This window comes from Choloepus didactylus, chromosome 1 (assembly GCF_015220235.1).
Source record: "Choloepus didactylus isolate mChoDid1 chromosome 1, mChoDid1.pri, whole genome shotgun sequence".
NCBI lineage: Eukaryota > Metazoa > Chordata > Mammalia > Pilosa > Megalonychidae > Choloepus > Choloepus didactylus.
Window position 1 is genome coordinate 198,135,567 of NC_051307.1, and position 19,350 is coordinate 198,154,916.

General features: G+C 39.9%; 1 protein-coding gene across 4 annotated transcripts in view; it reads right to left on the reverse strand.

Annotated features, from left to right (window-relative positions):
• The window catches only part of LZTFL1 (leucine zipper transcription factor like 1), a 38,096-nt gene extending 18,983 nt beyond the window's left edge, over nucleotides 1–19,113 (reverse strand). For 3 of the 4 annotated variants that reach the window (XR_005218751.1, XR_005218752.1, XM_037849092.1), the window contains exons 1-2: nucleotides 19,090–19,113; nucleotides 102–226 (exon numbers count right to left, since the gene is read on the reverse strand). Coding sequence is in view for 2 of the 4 variants with exons in the window: in XM_037849092.1 (XP_037705020.1) it covers nucleotides 102–226; nucleotides 19,090–19,098 (134 nt within the window). In the remaining 2 variants the exon portion in view is untranslated. Of the gene's footprint in view, nucleotides 1–101; nucleotides 227–5,923; nucleotides 6,071–19,089 lie in introns of those variants that run through there. The other variant, XM_037849111.1, reaches the window with a different exon arrangement.
• Between the last annotated feature and the right edge of the window lie 237 nt (nucleotides 19,114–19,350).

Here is a 19,350-nt window from a genome sequence, read left to right on the forward strand (position 1 = left end):
CTCAGCGAATAACTGATCAGCATAATCCCAGAAATAGTTTGTTATGGACTCTGCTACAGTATCTCCATGCTGGCTAGCAGACCCCTAGAGTTCTGTGATACCTGCTCTCCTTGAGGTCTTGGAAGCAGGAATCTACAGTTTTGAGTCTCAAGCCTCTTTTTGAACGAGCAAAACGTATATAACTAATAACTTCATTTTGATGGTGATCATTTAGGCCCAACTCTGCCTGAAAAAGAGAGAAGCAATTAATTGTTAGTCTTGACAATGTGATAAAAGAACCAACAATACAAATATATAGAATATCCATCCTGTGCTAGATGTCCACCAAATCTGTTCTTTCTTCTGGGATGCACAACTGCCCAGCTAGACAACATTTTCCAGCAACTCCATGCAGTTAGATAAGGCCACATGACTACTTCTCAGCAATGGAATGTGAGCAGAAAGCACAAAGGCTATCTCCAAAACCTGGGCCTTAAGACTTGGGGCATGCACGCCTTCGCCATGCCCTACTTCTCTGGTATCTGGACAAGGTGATGAATTGGCTGAACCATGCAGACAACTATATCTTAAGGGTGGGGACAGCAGCAAAACAAAAGGGCCCTATGTCCCCAAATGACTTCAGGAATGGAACTGGCCCATCACCTAACAGAGATGAGCAGTGGAATGGCTCTAAAGACAGACAGAAATAAACTTCTGTATTCTTGAAGCCACCGTTTGTTAGATCTCTATTACAGCAACTTAACTAGCTAATACAGCTTTAAAAATAAATATTTGGTTTGAAAGCAGTCATTAATTAGTCTTTATTTTAAACCAAATGAGAACTTGATAAATATGAGCTGGCTATTCTGTAAAGAAAAGGAGGAAATTATCAAATTGAACACCAGCGTAGAGGACTAAATGAGTCAGAAGTAGCTTTATTGTAAGAATAACTTGATTTATCATGGCCTTCTCATGGGATATAAAGGTCTAACTTCCAAGCCTCGTTTTCACACTGACCTTTCACTTGCAGCACACCAAGTTGCTTCCACCTTCATGAAGGCCAACACCAAAGCCAACAGGCCCGATCTTCAACCTTCAAGCACCCCATCATGGCATTTTTGCATCCACATACACCCTGACCTCCTCTCCACAGTTTCGGTTTCCTTAGAACATAAGTCTCTGGGGGCTACAATCTTGCCTGTCTAGTTACCTGAGATATCCCCAATACTTATCACAGTGCCTGGAACACAGTAGACATATGTTCAACAAATGAGCATAAGGATGCTGTTCCTTTTGAAGCCTACACTTTCAAGGGGCCTTAATCAGTTCTCTTTCAAACTCCTGGAGGACTTTATTTAACCAATTATTCCTCTCTCAACTCTCTATAGGGTTCTTTTTCTTCTGACTATAAATATATTTAAGCTTCATTCATCATTAAAAAAAGAAAAAAAAAAAAGAAAAATAAATAAAGAAACTCAAGTTTCCCTCTAGCTAGCAACCCATTTCTCTACTTCCCTTCTACTCTTGCTTTCTCCATTTTATCATCTAATCCTTAAACCCATATGGAACTCCAACTGTGTAAAGCTCTCAGGAAACTTCTTAATTACTAATCTGGCTAAGATGGTTATGCCTTGCTCCTTGCTGATGTGTCCACTCTCTGGCTTCCATCCCTACCTTTCCTTCTTGATCATAATCAGGGGCTCTTCTTTGGACTTGCCTCTTAAATATCTGTATCTCTGAGGGCCTGCCCCTGGGCCTTTACTCTTCTCACTCTTTATCCTCTCCTTGATGATCTAATCTATCTCAAGGTTTCAGCTGTCACCCATATGCATATGACTCTCCGTTAACAGGCTGAGCTGCAGACCTATCCCCAACTGCTTGATGGACAGCTCCACCCAAGACTGATCCCCTACACATTGTTGTTGTTTTTAAAATTCAGTTTTATTGAGATATAGTCACATACCAGTCATCCACAGTATACTGGTGTTCACAGTACATGATATAGTTGTGCATTCATCACCACAATCAGGTTTTGAACATTTTCATTACTCCAAAAAAATAAAAATAAGAATAAAAATACAAGTAAAAAAGAACAATCAGAACAACCCCTCCCCCTCATCTCCCTATTATTCATTTAATTTTTGTCCCCATTTTTCTACTCATCTGTCCATACACTGGATAAAGGGATTGTGAGCCACAAGGTTTTCACAATCACACAGTCATACCATGTAAGCTACATAGTTATCCAATCATCTTCAAGAATCAAGGCTACTGGGTTGCAGTTCAACAGTTTCAGGAATTTCCTTCTAGCTATTCCAATACCCTAAAAACTAAAATGGGATATCTATATAATGCATAAGAATAACCTCCAGAGTGACTTCTCGGCTCCATTTGAAATCTCTCAGTCACTGAAACTTTATTTTGTTTCATTTCTCTTCCCCCTTTTGGTCAAGAATGCTCGCTCAATCCCACGATTCTGGGTCCAGGCTTACCCCCGGGAGTCATGTCCCACTTTGCCAGGGAGATTTATACCCCGGGAGTCTTGCCCCACATAGTGGGGAGGACAGTGAGTTTACCTGCTAAGTTGGCTTAGAGAGAGAGGCCACATCTCTGCAACAAAAGAGGTTCTCTGGGGGTGATTCTTAGGCATGATTATAAGTAGGCTTAGCCTCTCCTTTGCAGTAACATTTCATAAGAGCAAGCTCCAAGATTGAAGGCTCAGCCTTCTAAATTGGTAGTCCCAGTGCTTGTGAGAATATCAGTAATTCTCCAGGAGGGGAAGTTTAATATGACCACACACACCCACACATTTTTAAAAATATCTCTACAATTCAAGATGTTGAAGTTTAATAATTTTAGAATAACCCAAGACATTGTGATGCTCTCAAATGGTTATTTATTCAATTAGACTCATATTCCGTAACAACCAGCAGGAGTATTTTGTTCAGTGTAAACCAACACACTTGAGGTGTATACGTAAACCTTAAGTGTCATAACTCTATCTTATTTGATTAATCTGGTAATTGGGATTTTGTTTAGGACTAGAAAGTGTGAATGGGAAAAAGGAAGCATTTTCTTAGGTTTTGGTTTACAACTATTAATCAACTCCTTGAACTAATGTTGAAAACTAGAAATAGTAATAGTAATGATAATAGCTAAAATTAATTCAGAGCCTACAATGTGCCAGGTGAGATCTCATTTAATCCTCCTTACAACCCTATGAAAAATGTAATGTTATTGCTACTTTATAGCTAGAAAAGTGAGGTACAGAGAAGAAACTTGTCCCAAACTACTGAAATGGTAAGTGGTAGATCAGGGATTTGAACCAGGCAATCTAACTCCAGAGCCCATATTCAACCCTACTGTTTCCCAATCCTGTGTGAGATATGGCAGAATGTAAATAAATGAAAGAACATGTAGATGTTACGGTTGTATATGCAAATCCAACAAGACAGATTTCCACTGGGCATTTAAAAAACAAACTACATACCTACTATATATTAGAGATCACGTTATCTCTTCTCATCAATATGGGTGAGGATATCCACAATTTGGAAATATCTCAAAATAATGTCAGAACTTGAGAAAAATAAATAAACCATAAGTTTTCAATCATTCCTCATTGCCTATAGCTTTAAATCCATACTCTCAAAACCCCTCAAACTCTTTCTCTAACCCTGTTTCCTAGGATTCTACTATATGAATGTTCTACTTTAGGTAGACCAGTCTGCTCACCAGTCCTGAAAATTTCTAACCTCAACTTTCACCCATATTACCCTGATCTTTGCCTAAAAATGCTTCTCTATTCCTATCCAGGAATCTAAATCCTACTCAGTGGTGTTCCGGTAAATGTTTAACTGGCTCTCCAAGAGGGTAGGGAGAAGGGGAGGGAGCTCTAGTTCGTAACACTTGCTGATTTCCTCAGTGTAAATATTCCTATCGTGGCTGACTACAAGCCACCAATGTGATGTGACTGAATGGAAAGATGAGAAAAGATGTGTGTAATTGACTTTCATCAGCCAGTACAAGCATGCTCCAGTGCACCACCCTTCCTTCAAGGTCTAACCTTTTTTACCTACTCTGTGAAGCATCCCAATATACCCTGTGTAACTCTAGTTACGCCTTCCTCCAAAACCTAGTGTATATCATCTTTGCTACTTATTTGGCACCACCACAGACCGACTACTACCTTCTATCTTAGGCATCTTTTTGTTTGTTTGTTTTCAGGTGTTGCTGCTTCAACCAGATTGTAAGCTCTGTGAGGGCATGAATAATTTCTTACAACAAATAGCACAGTAGGTGGACAATGCATATCAGTTCATTACTTTTTCTGCAGGGAGAGTTAAAGACTGTCCGAGAACCAAGAAGAAAAAAATCACTCAAACTGAGAAGATGAACTTTAGGTAAAGGACTTAAAAGTTCCTCTGACATGGATGGGAGCAAGGTAAAGGATGGAAATGGACAGGTGTGTTTGGTAGGAGAAATAACAACAGACCAGGAAATGTCTATTAGATATGATCATCAGTTCTAAAATGTTTAGAAGCAATGGGAAGTGTCCAAATAGGGAAATTGGCTGAAAAATTTTGTTGCAAAAATACTCTATTAAAATAATAAACTAAAAAATGAGCTGAAAACATAGAGCAAGAAATCCTACCAGAACCACCGAGCCAGTGTCTTGAAATAGTATCAAGAAGTGATTCCCTATTCCTGACCATGCCCACAAAATCCATATATAATTTAAGAGATAGCTAGGGACAAAACTACAGTGATAAAAATGAACATAATCTAATAAAGTCTATCATATATTTAGTGCTTACTATATTTTACTGTGGTTATTTACATATATATTTGCATATAGAATTTGCCATTTTAGCTATTTTTAAGTGTACACTTCAGTGAAGTGCTTAATAGTTTAATAGGTAGCATGTTGTTTTACATGCATTATCTCATTTATCATGTTAACAACTTTAGTATAATTATCTGCAATTTACTAATGAAGAACTGCAAAGCCTCAGTTGTTAACCAAAGGAATAGAAAGGAATGACAGGAGATAGAACAGGAGCAGATGTCCAGTATTTGTGACATCACTAACACCATTTTTTCAACTTATTCTTGTGATATTTTAGGAGAATCAGGAGAGTGGGACAGGCTGTAAGTGCAAGAAGGGTGGGGAATGGTCTGTTTTAATCACAGCTGTACCCTCAGCTCTGAGACAATGCTTGGAACACAATGTGGGTTCAGCAGGAATTCTGGTTGCTGAAGAGGTATTTTGGTAGCTCATTTAAGTGCTGAAACTCTGTTTTCATCTCTTTTTCTGAATACTTCAGTGCTGTACGCTATTCTAAGTACGATTGCTATTTAAGTTGGCATGTTATATTCGCTGGAAGAATTAGTGGGGTATGTTTCAGCATAAAGGAAAACTTGGTCTTTTTTGAACTGGTTAAAACAAAGTTTCCTCAGTTATAAAATAAGGGACTTGGAGTCAAAGTCGTGCCCAAATCTGAATACTGGATTCAATTATGTTCCTTCCTCCGCTCGTTAATAAGCAGTTGCTTACAATGCCAAAGGTGTGTGTGTGTGTGTGCGTGTGTGTGTGTGAAAACTTGGAGCATCCTGGAATAGTGTGAATCCGCCCAGCGCCTTCTCCTGGCTGGGTTCCCTCCGATTCTCTTCACCGCTAACTCTAAGGTGCGACCTAACCCGGGTGCCCCCAGCCAGGAGCGAGGGCGAAGCAGGGCTGCTCGGAGGGGGCTTCATTCGGGATTACCCTAAGGGGCTTCGGCCGAGATTAACTGACCCCCGGATCCCAGCGCGGCCTTCCATCCTCAGGGAGGCCCAGGAAAGGGACTCACAACCGCCGCAGGCCACGCCTTCGTTCCGGGCCTCTAGTTCTGCCGCCGTCCTCTCCTCTGCATGGTGGAATACCAGGGGGTCAGCTACTCACCATGGCGGCGGGCGGGAGTCCACAGTCTAGCGGAGTGGGAGAGGCCAGGAGAGCCCGGGATCGCTGAGGGTGCCTGGACCGCAGATGATGGGGCGGGGAGGGCGGGTTGTTTAGAAGCCTCCCGTTGCTACTGGGAACGGAGGCACGTGGCCTTACTGTTCCGCACTCTCGTTGGTCCTCGAATTCGCAGGACAGGAAGTGCAACGCGACAGGCAAACAACCGCATGCGTATTTGTTTCCAGAGCCGGGAAGTCCCGCCTTTTCGCGCCACGCTAGCTTTGGGAGCGAGCCGCCGTTGCCAAGGGTAACGGGTGGGGCGTTGTTGCCTGGGGCCTGGCCTGGACTACGTCCTAGGGCTTGTCTCCACGTTTTCCATGGCCTGGCGCCCCCAAGGGCCGTGGTCACGAGGGCTGATTTCCGACATTTTCACAGTCTCACAGGACGTCGGGCACTCCCCAGAGCCCCTACCTGGATCGTCAAGGTTGCTGAGTCAGGCAGATGTCCCTCGTACTGCCAGATTTCTGAATACAAGCCTGAGATTTGAACGACCTTCCCCTCACGTCCTTGGAATCTGCAATTTTAACCGACCCTTCTAGAAGGGATCACGGGCCATTCTTTTAAGAAACAACACTAGAAGAGGCAAAGGAGTAAGGATGAGATAGGTTATTGCAAATACAAGGGCCTTGGGCCTGGGTAGGCGAAAGCCATTGGATGGGCAGTTCAGCAGGCTCAGAAGGCAGAAATATGAACCACATACAATCCTTGGGGAAGGAATGAATAAACTAAAAACTTGAGCTCAGTGCCACAGTCACTGAAACAAGGAGCACAGAGAGAGGGAAGCTACTAGCTTTCTGAGAGAATCTAGGAGCCTTGAAATGGAAAGGAAATTTGACGTTAGCCCTGAATCATGAATAGGTAAGATCATGCTTTCTGGGTTTGTGTTGATTTTGGCCAATACAAAGTGCAATTTAAAGCTGACTACAATGGCATGATTTTTAGGTCAAGAAAGAATTTTAGAGACCACCTGCTTCCAGCTGCTTAACTTAAAATGAAGAGTCAGAGAGTCCAGGTCACATATTCAAGGACTCAGGGCTAGATGGGGCATCTGAACCTTGATTCTGTGATGAAACTAATACACATTTGTTTTCAAGAGTAAAACCAGAAGACAGGTGTGAACTATTCTGGGACAGTGGGTGTTAAATCAGATTCTGTTTTCAAGAACTTCATTTTTCTTTTCTTATCTTACCACGTTCATTTTTTTCCAACATAAATGATGCACCAAGTTACATACGAAGCTTAATAGTTCATCCAAGAAATGAGCCCAATACTCTTTTAAAGTAAACTTGAGACTTTCGTTTTCAGAACAAAGTAGTGGCAGATAACTTTTTTAGAACAAAGGTAACTTAAGAAGGGATGATTTCTTTAGAGGAAGAGATGCAGTGATGAAAACATGTTTATTAGTTAAATGGTAACTACAGTAAAAAGGAGAGAATTAAAACAGGTAATTTTCAATTCAGACAAAGTAAGAGCTGGAAGGAAACCATATTTTCAGAAGAAGAAAAGCAGCTCAGAAAAGTGAAGTTTCTTGCCCAGGAATAGAAACAGCAGGTCTGGAATCCAAATCTAATGATTACTGGCAAGAGTTTCTTGACCATTCAGTCCCATCCAAGTACAATTTAGCATCACCCCTCTGGAGTAAGGCCCCTCCATCCTCTGTTTAGGGGAGTTTATGAGTGTCCCAGGACTGCTGAAAAGCAGGGGTGAGTGTAGGAACAGTTTGACAAAGTTTTGGGGCACAGTTCAGAGTCCTTTGCTTGAGTGATCCAGAGATATGTGCAAGCAGTTGCCCTTGGAAGGCTCTCAATCCTCAAGGATAAGAAGAAAACCTCTGCCTGTAACCTGGGGCACTCCCAGGCATGGAAAGACAGGTTAGAGGCATTGGCTTGGCTATGCCTAACCTTACCTTTGGCGTGGCTCCCTGCCCTTGGCCCCCCAGTAGCATCTGGGCAGAATCTCTGTCTCCCACCAAGTTCCACATGGGCAGGTTTTCTCAGCCCCAACATGACCCCTTCCAAGTTCAGTTAAATTTCCACTTTACCATGCTGCCCCTCACAGTTTTGTTCAGTGAGTGTTTGTGGAAATTAATAATCATAGTTGCCATTTATTTAATGCCTGCTGTGGGCAGACATTCATTCCAATAGTTAATCATCACCATCTTTAGTTCTTTTTTAATTCAATAGAGTATTCATTGAGTTCACACAGCATGTCACTTTACCAGGTTTTGTGTATGCAAGGTAAGGAATCTCATAAATGCTTTTATGACATTTAAGAAAACAAAGTTATTCATCGGTTTGCATTACTGAGGAAAGTTAAGTGTATTTTCCCATAGGCAAACTCCTATGCTTGGTAATTGCTATTAATGCAGGAGAACTGAAGGAGTGGGTGGATAATGCAAATACTTCATTTGTGGGGATGTTTGTGGCTTGGGGATTTTTAAAGTTTTTTCTGCAGACCTGCATCAGCTAATCATGTTAACTTAAAATTCTATTTTAATCTAAAATCTCCTGCACCAAGGAGGTTGTAATATCACTGTTGGCCAGTCTACCCAACAGAGTTGGATGTTGTCACATAAGCTGCCTAAATAGTGTCAGCAAATAAGAACATGTATTTTCAGTCTTAGATTGATGAATTTGTCTCATGAAAAGACTGAACTTGTACTTCAGGTTGTTTGCTAGCTTGGGTTGATCACCAACACAAACAATTCAAACTGTGAGGGAAAACTGCTCCTCCCTACTTTAATAATGAGCTTCTTAGACTCACTCTACTTTTTAAATTGCTGTGACAATTTAAAAGTGTGTGTGTGTGTGTGTGTGAGTGAGTGTGTGTGTGAATTTGGAGAGATGGAATGGGAGACATACAAACAAGGTCATTAGATACCTTTTAGCATAGTTCAACATAAATAAAGCCAAAATAAACTCTATCCTTTTATATAATGAAAACTTTTGTATTATTACAACTTTGTGGCTGCAAAGTTGAGAATCTAAGGGAACTCCAGCTACCCCCACTCTATTGATCTTTGGGCTGAGCAGGAGTTGAAGGGTGAAGTATGAGAGGGGAGCTAAGGTGAGGCTTAAGTAAAAAAGTAAGTAATAAAGAAAATGATTAACTAAAAATCAATACAGGTAGTACACAGAAAAGGCAAAAATCTTGAAGATGATATGTGAAAGAGCAAGGTTTGAGAAACTTTGAAATGGGAGTAGGTGAAATTGATTAGGGGAAGATCATTTGGGGGGATTCTCTTGAAGAAGGCAGAGTACTTTAGATTATGGCTTTTTACATGTCATTCTATCAGGGTCCTCTGCAACTTCCCCACTCTGCCCAATTACAACTGAAAAAAATAGCCAAGGCTTTAAAGACGGGAAGGGCCAAGGATCAACGGGCACTTTAGGAGCTATGGCACATGAGTAGGTCTCTAAGGGGCATGAGGCTATTTTCAGTTCTGTTGTTTGCCCTCTGTCAATTGGTTTCAAAATGGTCTAGTAATGGGCAGTGTACTGGGGAGTGCTGATAAATTTGATTAGCGGAATCACCATCACGTGCATTAAAGGAGGTCAGGCAAGGAAGTGGTTTACCATAAAACACTACAACTCCCTTTAAGATTGTGTGGATGATGGCAGTTACCCAGCCCAAATTATAGATTAGTTTCACTGATAAATCTCTGTACATTAACAACACCCCGAAGGAAACAAACATCAAAACAACCTAAAAGTTAAGTCTCCCTCAAAAATTGTTAGGACTTGCTTGTGGGGAATATTTTCTTTGGGGTACAGGAAAAACTGATTGTAAAGATGATATGCCCTGAACCCCCATTCTACATCCCCATATGCATGTATACATTTCAGTTACACCCACAAGCTCAGTTCTTGTATTCAGTCACTGTTTAGGGAGATCCAGATACTTGAAAGACTGTGGGGAGCAAGGCAGGATTGGTACAATGAGCAAGACAGACTTGGACCCTTTCAAAAACAGTCCTTACAATTAAGGCAAGGGAAAATGCAAGCTTGCAAAACAATTTCAAGGCAGACAGTAAGCTGGAAGGGAGGTTCAGAGAAGTTTACCTCTGCTGAGACAAAAGAGGTTCAGAGAAGTCTTCCAGAAGAGAATAGAGTCTGGGCCAGGCCTTAAAATGTGGATGGAAGAGTTGTGGGTGGATATGATTATAAAGGGAGAAAAAGGGTTGTTCTGAACAAAGAACCAGAATTTTCATCAGATGCCGCAGTAGAAGGAAATGTATGTTTAGATTTATTATTATTCCAAAGGTGATATTGCAGTAAGAGATTTACTGGTAGCCTGAACATAAGAAGGCTGTCTTATTCAGGAATGTGGACCTTCCTAGGTCTGTGATCTTCCCTAAATGTTTACCTGGACTACTGTCAATGTAAAGGTGTGTACCAATCATATCCCACCTCAGGAAATGAAAAAACAGACTTAAATTAGCTTGGAAAGTTTTGCCTATGAAGATGGGGCTCTGTAGTCCCTTTGAAAGGTCTGAATGACCCAGTGCAAACTGAGCTCATGAATGGAAGTCTTCTCAATGGGATGTGTAAATATCCAAAAAGTAGAGTGAAGGTGAAAGGAAACATTCTTAGCCTGTGGTGATTTTGTCAATATTTGTCTTAGCTGTGACAACATTTCAAGCTCTCTGAAGAAAGGAATCTTTATTTTCTAATCAATCTGAGCCCCCCAGCAAGGACTGGGCCATAATAAGCACTCAGCAATGCTTACTCAATATGGTTAGGAAAGCAATGATATTTTTGGCAGCCTAAACTCCTAAAAGTAGATGTTAACCTAATCTTTAAGCTCTTGGGGTTTCTGCCCTTTCCACCTTGCTTTCCCAGACTAACTCTTTAATCCCTCAAGATCTAGTTCAGGGATCTTCCTCAAAGCTTTCCCTGAAGTCCTAGGTTGAGCTAAATACTTCTCATCAGGATTCCCAAATGGTGACCTTGTCACTGACCACATTATGTTGACTTGACCTCTTAATGGGTCTGTCTCTCCCACTAGACAGTTAGGGACCCTGCTTCAGTCATTTTTGTTCTCCCAATACCCAATAGACACTTTAGACACAAGGCCTAAGGCCTATAAAAATGGTCGAGATCTAAAATATGAATGTATAGTGCCCAAAATATGAAAAGAAAGCCAAAAAATCTAAATTTTTTACTTCAACATGTAACATTAAGTTAATTGATCAACTAGAACTCAACTCACAGTTATATAAAAACATGAGGTTTAAATCACAATAACTAAATAATCCATTCTCAAAAACTCATAAAAGTTATACAAACCATCTTAAAATTATGTTTAACATGGGATGTAGAGATAGCTGAATATGTTTGATGTGAGGTGGGGCTTACGAGAGAAGCCCAGGCCAAAACCCACAAACACAGTGTATGGCACACAGCAGGAACTCTTAAATGTTTGTTGGGATATTTCTTAAAATGAAGCTCTTGTCTCTGGTTACCCCATAGACCCCTGCCCTTTGTCAACCATCTTCGGCCAACATCAGGCTCATTCACTCATTCAAGCACACTAAGGCTTTGCAACATCTGGCTCCATTCTGTCTTGCCATCCCTGATGGATGACCCATCTAATAATACCATTTTGTCATTGCGCTGCCTGCTGCCCTCTGGCAACCTTTCCCTCCACTTCACTTCAGCACCTGTTCTGCTCTCTACACTTGTCATAAACAGGAGCTGCTCCATTGCAGTGCTGAAGTCTTAAACTCAGAAAGGTCTCTCTGATCATCGCCAACTATCTGACCACTGCTCCAACTCCCTTACTCCCCTTCAACCCTGCCTCTTACCTGACTGTTACCTAACTGTGATCATTTGAATATTCTATTTTCTTCTGGTCTGTCGGCCTTGTCTTGGTCTCAAGTTGGGTTTTCCTGCCATGAGAAGTTTCTACTTCTCTCTCAGTTGACCCTCTGTTACAACACCAGCTTGATTGATTTGAACCTTAAATCCAAACAGACATCTAAATTTTTGTCCCTTCTCCCAAACTAGAAAAGGCACATAACTGACTGTATTAGCTTTGTAAAAACGTCAGGACTTTTAAAATTTTTCTTTGGACTTCAAAACTGCACAAACATACTAAGTCAGCTCCTGTTCTACGTCACCAAAGGGGCTGTTTCATAAAGTATTCCTAGCCCTCAAGCTTTCATTCCCCCTCTCTCCTCTTCATTCCCAACAGGCGAGTCCCCTTCTGCTTCTCTGGAAGGATAAGCTCCCTCTGTGTCCCTGCGTTTCTGCTCAAAGTTAGTATCTTCGTCCATAATGAGGAAAGATTTAAAGATGATGAACAGATTTAAAGACTAAGGCATGGGGAAAATGGCACTCTTAAAAGCAATTGGCAGGAGGATAATGTAGTGTGACTTTTTTGGAGGGCAGTTTGGAAATAGTATCAAAACTGAAAATGCCCACACCCTTTGACCCAGCAATTTGCCTTTGCTTCTAAGAATTTCTTTAAGAAAACAACAGTACAAATATGTGTGTAGAGATGTTTCCTGCAGCTTTGTTTGATGTGGTAAAAAGCTTAAGACAGTTTAAATGTTCCTCTTCTAAGGAAATGACTAAATTATGGTGCAATAAAGTGGAATTTTCTGCAGCTGTCAAAAAGGAGGAGGAAGAATCCATATATACTGACATGGAAAGATAACCAGAATATATAATAAAGGGAAAAAAATCAGGTTGGAGAATAGCAGTAATTGTTAGATCCCATTTTTTATAAAGCACACATACAAATTCAGAAAGGAAGAGCAATAAACCCTTACAACCAAATTTTGGGAGGGGTGATACAGTGGCAATGGGAATGGGCTGGGGGTATGTGGGGGGGGCAATTGAGCCCTACTTCATACATCTGCAATTATTTGAATTTCATTATTAAGCAGACATTACTTTTATACTTTAACAAGATAAAGAGAAAATAAAAGCACATACACTGTTACATTGGCTACTGTTTTATGTGCTCACCACAATCAAAGACGCCTCCTTCTAAGGAACAGGCCTCGTTTCTGTTCACTTTAAATGAGAAATTAGGCAGAAATGTCAGGCCACCAAGAGACAGGGATAAAGACCACTCAGAGAGATCATGCCCTTCCCCCTTTATTCTTTACTCCAAGCACTACTGCCAACATTTAGATTTTTTTCCCCACTTTGGTTGCAACCTACTATTGTTAGCCACCTTCTTCCTTTTTTCTCCAAATGGCTGAGCAGACCTAGCCTTCCACACTGGAGGTGGATGGGTGAAGTAGACCAGAGGGTTTGCTTGTGGTTGGTTGGTTGGTTGCTTTCATAACCCCTTTCATGACCTCTTTTTGTGTGGGAATGCTTAGATTTAGTGAGGTCTTGTCAAAAAAGCTTAGTCTCATTTGAATCAGGTTCAATAGGCAGGTCCCTTCTCAGATATTTAATAGCAAAATTAAACAGGAAGCTGGCATGTATTTTTGGACGTAAAGATATATCATGTAGGAACCTTGCAAGCATTAGGCTTGTTTTCTTTGCTACTCTATAGGAAATACCCTGTTTGGGAAAGATGCGCATCAGTTTGGGGGTAACTTACTTGAGAACAATTATTATCAATCACAGTTAATTATTGCCACCCTTTTTCCAAATATAGAGGTAAAAATTATTAAATGCATGGTAAGTATCATAGGAGATACTAAGCAAAGAGAATCTAACCTCTGGTCTTGTCTTCTAGAATACTCATGTACCGACTTTTCTTCTTGCCCTACTGATTCTTAGGAGGAACTCTTGTCCAAGACTAACTGTGATACAGTTCTCATGATCCCATCTAACCCTTTTGGCTTGTGCTGGGATCTCACTCCATCAATTGTCCCTTAAGATTTCTTTTTAGCTCCGGTGTCTTCATTCTTGTCCTTTCTCTTTTATACTTCCTCGGCTTAAAGTCATACTCAAGTCCCCTCCACATTAAAAATGAAACAAAACAATGACAAACAAAAACCCAACCAACTCTTCCTTTGTCCAAACCTTTCCTATATTCTGCTATCCCAACTCATTCTTCCTTTTTATTGTTAAACTCTTTGTGAAAGTAGTCTCCATTGACAGCTTGCATTCACTTGCCATTCCCTCCACAGTCTGGCTTTTTTCTTCTCAAAAACCACCAGATGACCTCCCAGTTGTCAAATCTATTGCCTTGTCTTAGTTTTGCAGACAAAACTGACTGTGGACCACCACCTCCTTTACACTCTTACTACCTGCCTTTTAACAACCTGCTCTCTCCTCTTTGTTCCTTCTCACTCTCCATGGTGGCTCCGCTTCTGCCCACCCCTGAAAATCGGTGTTTCTTGGAAGTAGTCTTTCCTCAACTGCTTTCTCTTCCCACTGCACCCACCTCATCCATACAATTTCATCCATTCCCAGGGTTTCATCTTTCATACATGAGAATCAAATCTGCACCTTCAACCCATGCCTCTCACTTATGCCCCCAACTTATATTTCCAGCAGTTTATAGGTCTACTCCAACTGGATATCCCCAAAGCTTCTTACACTTAGCACATCCACAAGAACTCATAACCCAGTCTGTCTGGTGCCCATTTCACGATGAACCATTCTTTCACCATCCACCCATGAGAAGGGTCAGAGTCATTTATGGTCCTCCTTTCTCTCCTGCTGCTTCCAGTCTGTCTTGGGATTACGCTTCCTGAAATAATCCTCAAAATCACACCCCTCTTCTGTATTGTAACAGCTACTCCCCTGGTCCAATTCCTCTCAACTGGAATAGTAACAACTAAAACATAATTCTTACATGTCTAAAGTGATTGTCAATTTACAGAGCTTTCTCCTACTGGAATTTAGGTCACCTTCATGGAAAAGTTGCCAGAGTGTGGGTAGGTGTCAAGATATTTTCTACCTTCCCCATGAAATGAGAGATCAAAATAAAAATTAAGTTGCAACTTGGAATATCAAATTGATGGTTCTTGCACAACTGATTTTGTGGACTGAGAGGTATACCAGTTACATTGATCTGGCAGTTAATTACACTGACAAAATTTCCTAATGGGTCAAAACTTGTTTCAAATATTTAAAGAAAAAAAAATCAGAAAAGAAAAACCAAAAACTCCTGCTAGACACATTATCAGACAAATAGGCTGAAAAACCGTTTGTTTTTAGTTTTCATGTTGATGTGTAAAAACAAAAAGTGTTTTATGATTTTTCATTACCATAACGATCATTTCATAAAGGAAGTGCCCGCTAAGTTTGTGTTTTTCTTGTCAAATGTATTAAATCAATGGAACATGGTTTTTTGTTTTTGTTGTTGTTTTTGTTAAAAAAAAACCTTTCCAGAGATTTCACACTTTTACACACTCAATTTTCAGAGAAGAAATACCCATTTTAAAGAACTGTAAACAAGTATGTGAATAGTAGATTAAAAATAAATGCTACCGTACTTGGCTCTTCTTAAATTACTGACAGGGTTGTGTTGTCAAGAAACAAAAATCTAATGTTTCACAAAAAATTATTTTGTGTTTCTCTTCTTTAATCTGAAAGATTCCAGAAGGCTTACAATACTTCACCCAAATTGGGAATTATACTTTCAACCTTGTCTTCAAGGTCAAGGGAAGATTTGAGGGGCTTTAATGTTTAAGATCAGTGGGGATAACCACGGTCACAGAGAAGCATTCAAAGTGCCAGATATTGAACTAAACAATGCATTTGCTTATATTTTTACTTAAGGAGATGGAAATAATTTCTTAATATCCTTAACATCTTTTTTCAGCCTTCATTACAGTTAAAATGATATACCACATTTTGTAACCTGTATTTATGTACTATATATATATAATATGCTATATATAGTATGTATATATATATATATATATACTATAAAGAACAGAAAATAAAAATCAGTAACCTCAATTTTTGAAAAATAGAAATCTTGAGAGAATGAGAAGCCCTAGACACAATTCCTTGGAGAGTGCCTTTGTTTAAATCCAAAGGAAAAGGATAACAAATCCTTACATCTGAGTTACTGAGGAAGTTCTTAAACCGGGATTTGTATCTTATCATCAGAAAGTTGAATTTGTCTTACTAAAAAGGGTGAAGAGTTTTCCTGTAATGTCATAATTTTTAAAAATAATTCTAAGAATTGTTTATTTGACCCTTGAGGTTGTTAATGTTATGGGGTGTTTGCTGTAGAAATCGGTGTTTCTTCACTTAATGTTGTAAGCCGTGGTTTTTCAGAAGCAGTTGATTCATTCACCAACCTTGTGCTTAGGTTGTTACAGAACTCACCAGCCCCTAGGAAGTTCTCGGAGAAACAGAGCTATAGTTGGAGGGATTGCTCCTTGGGAAAATTATTGTACAGGTAAAAATAAAAGGGCTTTAACGGATTAACCTAAAAACAAAATGCAGGATCTTAATACTCCTGAACAGTGTTGGCTGATGATACAAGATATGGGTTCAAAAAAGGGAAATGATCTCTTTATTTTCATTTTAATTTGCTATGCAGAGGTAATTTTTCATCCTATAATTAACCTAAAACTCCAGTCTGAATTTTCTTCTCCATTCCTACCTATCAGTAAAATATCTGACCTCCCCAGTCCTCTAATTTATGTTGGTACTTTTATCTTTCACCTGCAAAACCTGGCAATGGATTAGTTTTCTCATTTTTAAATGGCAAAAAGCAATAAATGAATGAATATGAATCTTTGTCAGAAGACATTTCATGGAATATTTATTAAATAGTGCACAGAATTGAAATAAAATTCACTTCATTTTTGAAAAATAAGGATATAGGAAAATTGAATTGGAATGATATATTAAATATACATAAGTCATAGAATATGGCTCTAATATTATATAATGATCACAGTATGATGACTAGGCACTGTTAGTCTGAGAGAGAAAATATTTGATGTAGATTTTAAAATTTGCACCTGCAAGTAATAATTTAAGAATTATATAAATTCAAGAAATCATGCCAGGAGAATGAAAAAAGTGTGTTTGAGTATCTGTGTGCATGTGCGTATGTATGTGCACATATGTATTTGTATATATTGCATGTGTATGTGTGAGTATGAGTGTGTAAGTTTATGGGTGTATGTACATCTGTACATGAGTGTGTATATGTATGGGCATGTGTGTATATGTGTGTATAACCGTATGTGTGTATTTGTATATGCATGTAGGTAGGTTTGACTACAGGGGTGTGTAGGTTTGCGTATTGATGTATGAGTGTGTGTGTTAGAGGAAAGAGCAGAAATGAAAAGGAAAAGACTTTGGTATCAGAAGGTAATTCAGCAGCAGTGGATGGGAATTTATCATGAGACTTTCCTAATAAATGCTTTTTGTAGGTGATGAAAATAGTAACAATAGCAAACATGAATAATCTACATTTCTCATAATAGGGTTTATTATTTTAGATTTTGTCAAAATAATTAGGCCAGGCTTATGTGTTTCAGTGAAAGGCCACTACCACTACATTGAGAGCACATGATAGATAGAAGGTCATCTCGAAAACAGATTACAAAGACTGGAGAGAATTCCAGGTGTTGCTTTGGAGCGTAGGAAAAGGTAGCATTCTCAGCTCCAGGGGTTCATGTAATAAATACGGGGTGGTTGGGTTAGTTTTATTATAGGAGACAGTTTCATCTTTTTCCCACTTTAATTTTTAAATTCACAGTTTTTTTCCTGCAGATAAAATAGTTTTCAGTTTAAGTCTCCCAACTGACTTCTGGTTCAGTCCATTGCCAACATTCTTCTGTTTGACTCTCATTTGGTCTGATTTTACCTGCTTCTTTTATTTGGAAATATTTTTAGACAGAAGAAAAGAAACCAAATGTAACCCTATTTTACGCAAGATCCAACTATGTGAATGTGCCTCATGTGGAATGTGGTGGGAGAGGCAGGGATTGTTTCTCGGAAACTAGAAGGAACCCTGAGGTAGCAGATCTCCCAAACCTGCCTAATTTCAGGACAGTTACCCTTGGTGGGGATTATAGTTATTTTGAAAGAATACAATGAAGCAGAAAGAAACACACACACACACACACACACACACACACACACACACACAAAACCCAGACACCAAAAGTAGAGCCAAAGTTCAAGGGGAGAGGGGATTTATTTTTAATGTTAAAAGAGAAGCTAGATTGTGAGTAAAATAGAGAACATTGATTAAAATGCAAAAGGTCAGGAAGCCAGAAGTACTGTTTATTTTTATCTGAGCCCGAGGCCAACCAAACACCTCTGCCTTATTCCTAAAAGGTTTTCCTAACTGGGTGCTGCTTTAAGATAAAAACCATTTTCAACAGCTCCCACAAGTGCAGGGGACTGTGAGAGGTAAGGAAGGTGGGACATTTTTTAAAAGTCCAATGAGTGGGTTGACTTTACCTATGAGCAAACTGTATTTGCAAACGTGTATGTGTGTCTGTCTGTGTGTACATGTCTGTGTGCATGTTTCTGTGCATGTTCTCATGCCTGCATATTTGCAGATACAAGGGGCAAAATCACAAACATGAGTGAGAGCATATAATGGATTTGAGGTCTACCAGTCTTTTAGGCATCATGAATTACATTTCTCAGTGTAACTAACTGGTAGAATTTACTCACCCCTCACCTAAAAAAGTTGCTTATTTATGGCATCTGCAAGTTGTGAGGGACCTTTATATCATTTATTACAAACCTGTCCTAAGGGAACTCAGGTCCAAAAAAGCCAAGTGGTTGGCCTAAGGTGGCAAGCCATGGCCAAAGTATTTTATTCCTCTTCTTGTAGGTTATAATCATTATCTCTGTTATGAGCCTCATTTTCCCTGAGAAGATAAAAATTATATAGGGCCAGCCATGGACTCTTGGTGATCAAGTTCACTTATTTGTTCATCAAATGTATACTGAACATCAGATAACATGTCAGCACCATCTTAGACTCTGGGGTCACAATGGTGAGGAAAATAGATATTGTGTCTGCTCTCAGGAGGTAAAGTGAGTCTTAAAGCCTTAGTGGATTGGTTCTCCATGCTTTGCTCAGAAATTAATTGAAGAAACTTAGAAATTGACTTTTAGCCTCTGCATCCTCCATTTGGAACAGCCAGGGATATGTGGCACAGCCTGGAAGAATGCCTCAGCCATGGCTGATGGGGAGCAAACCTTGGTCATGCAAAAGGTGGAGAGCTGGGATGCGGTGGCTTCTCTTTAGACCCCTTGGCTCTCCAGGGAAGGACCTGGAACGACACAGAACACAATCAAAATGCAAACCCGCAGGACCATGGAGGACGGGAAGGAGAGAGGATTCTGCACAGATGCTTTTCTCAGCGGTTATTTTAATAACAACAGCCACATAGCAGCTTGGTCTCCTTGGAGTTTGCTGCAAACCAAGGTGGGGAAACAATGGTTCACTGACCCATCTGA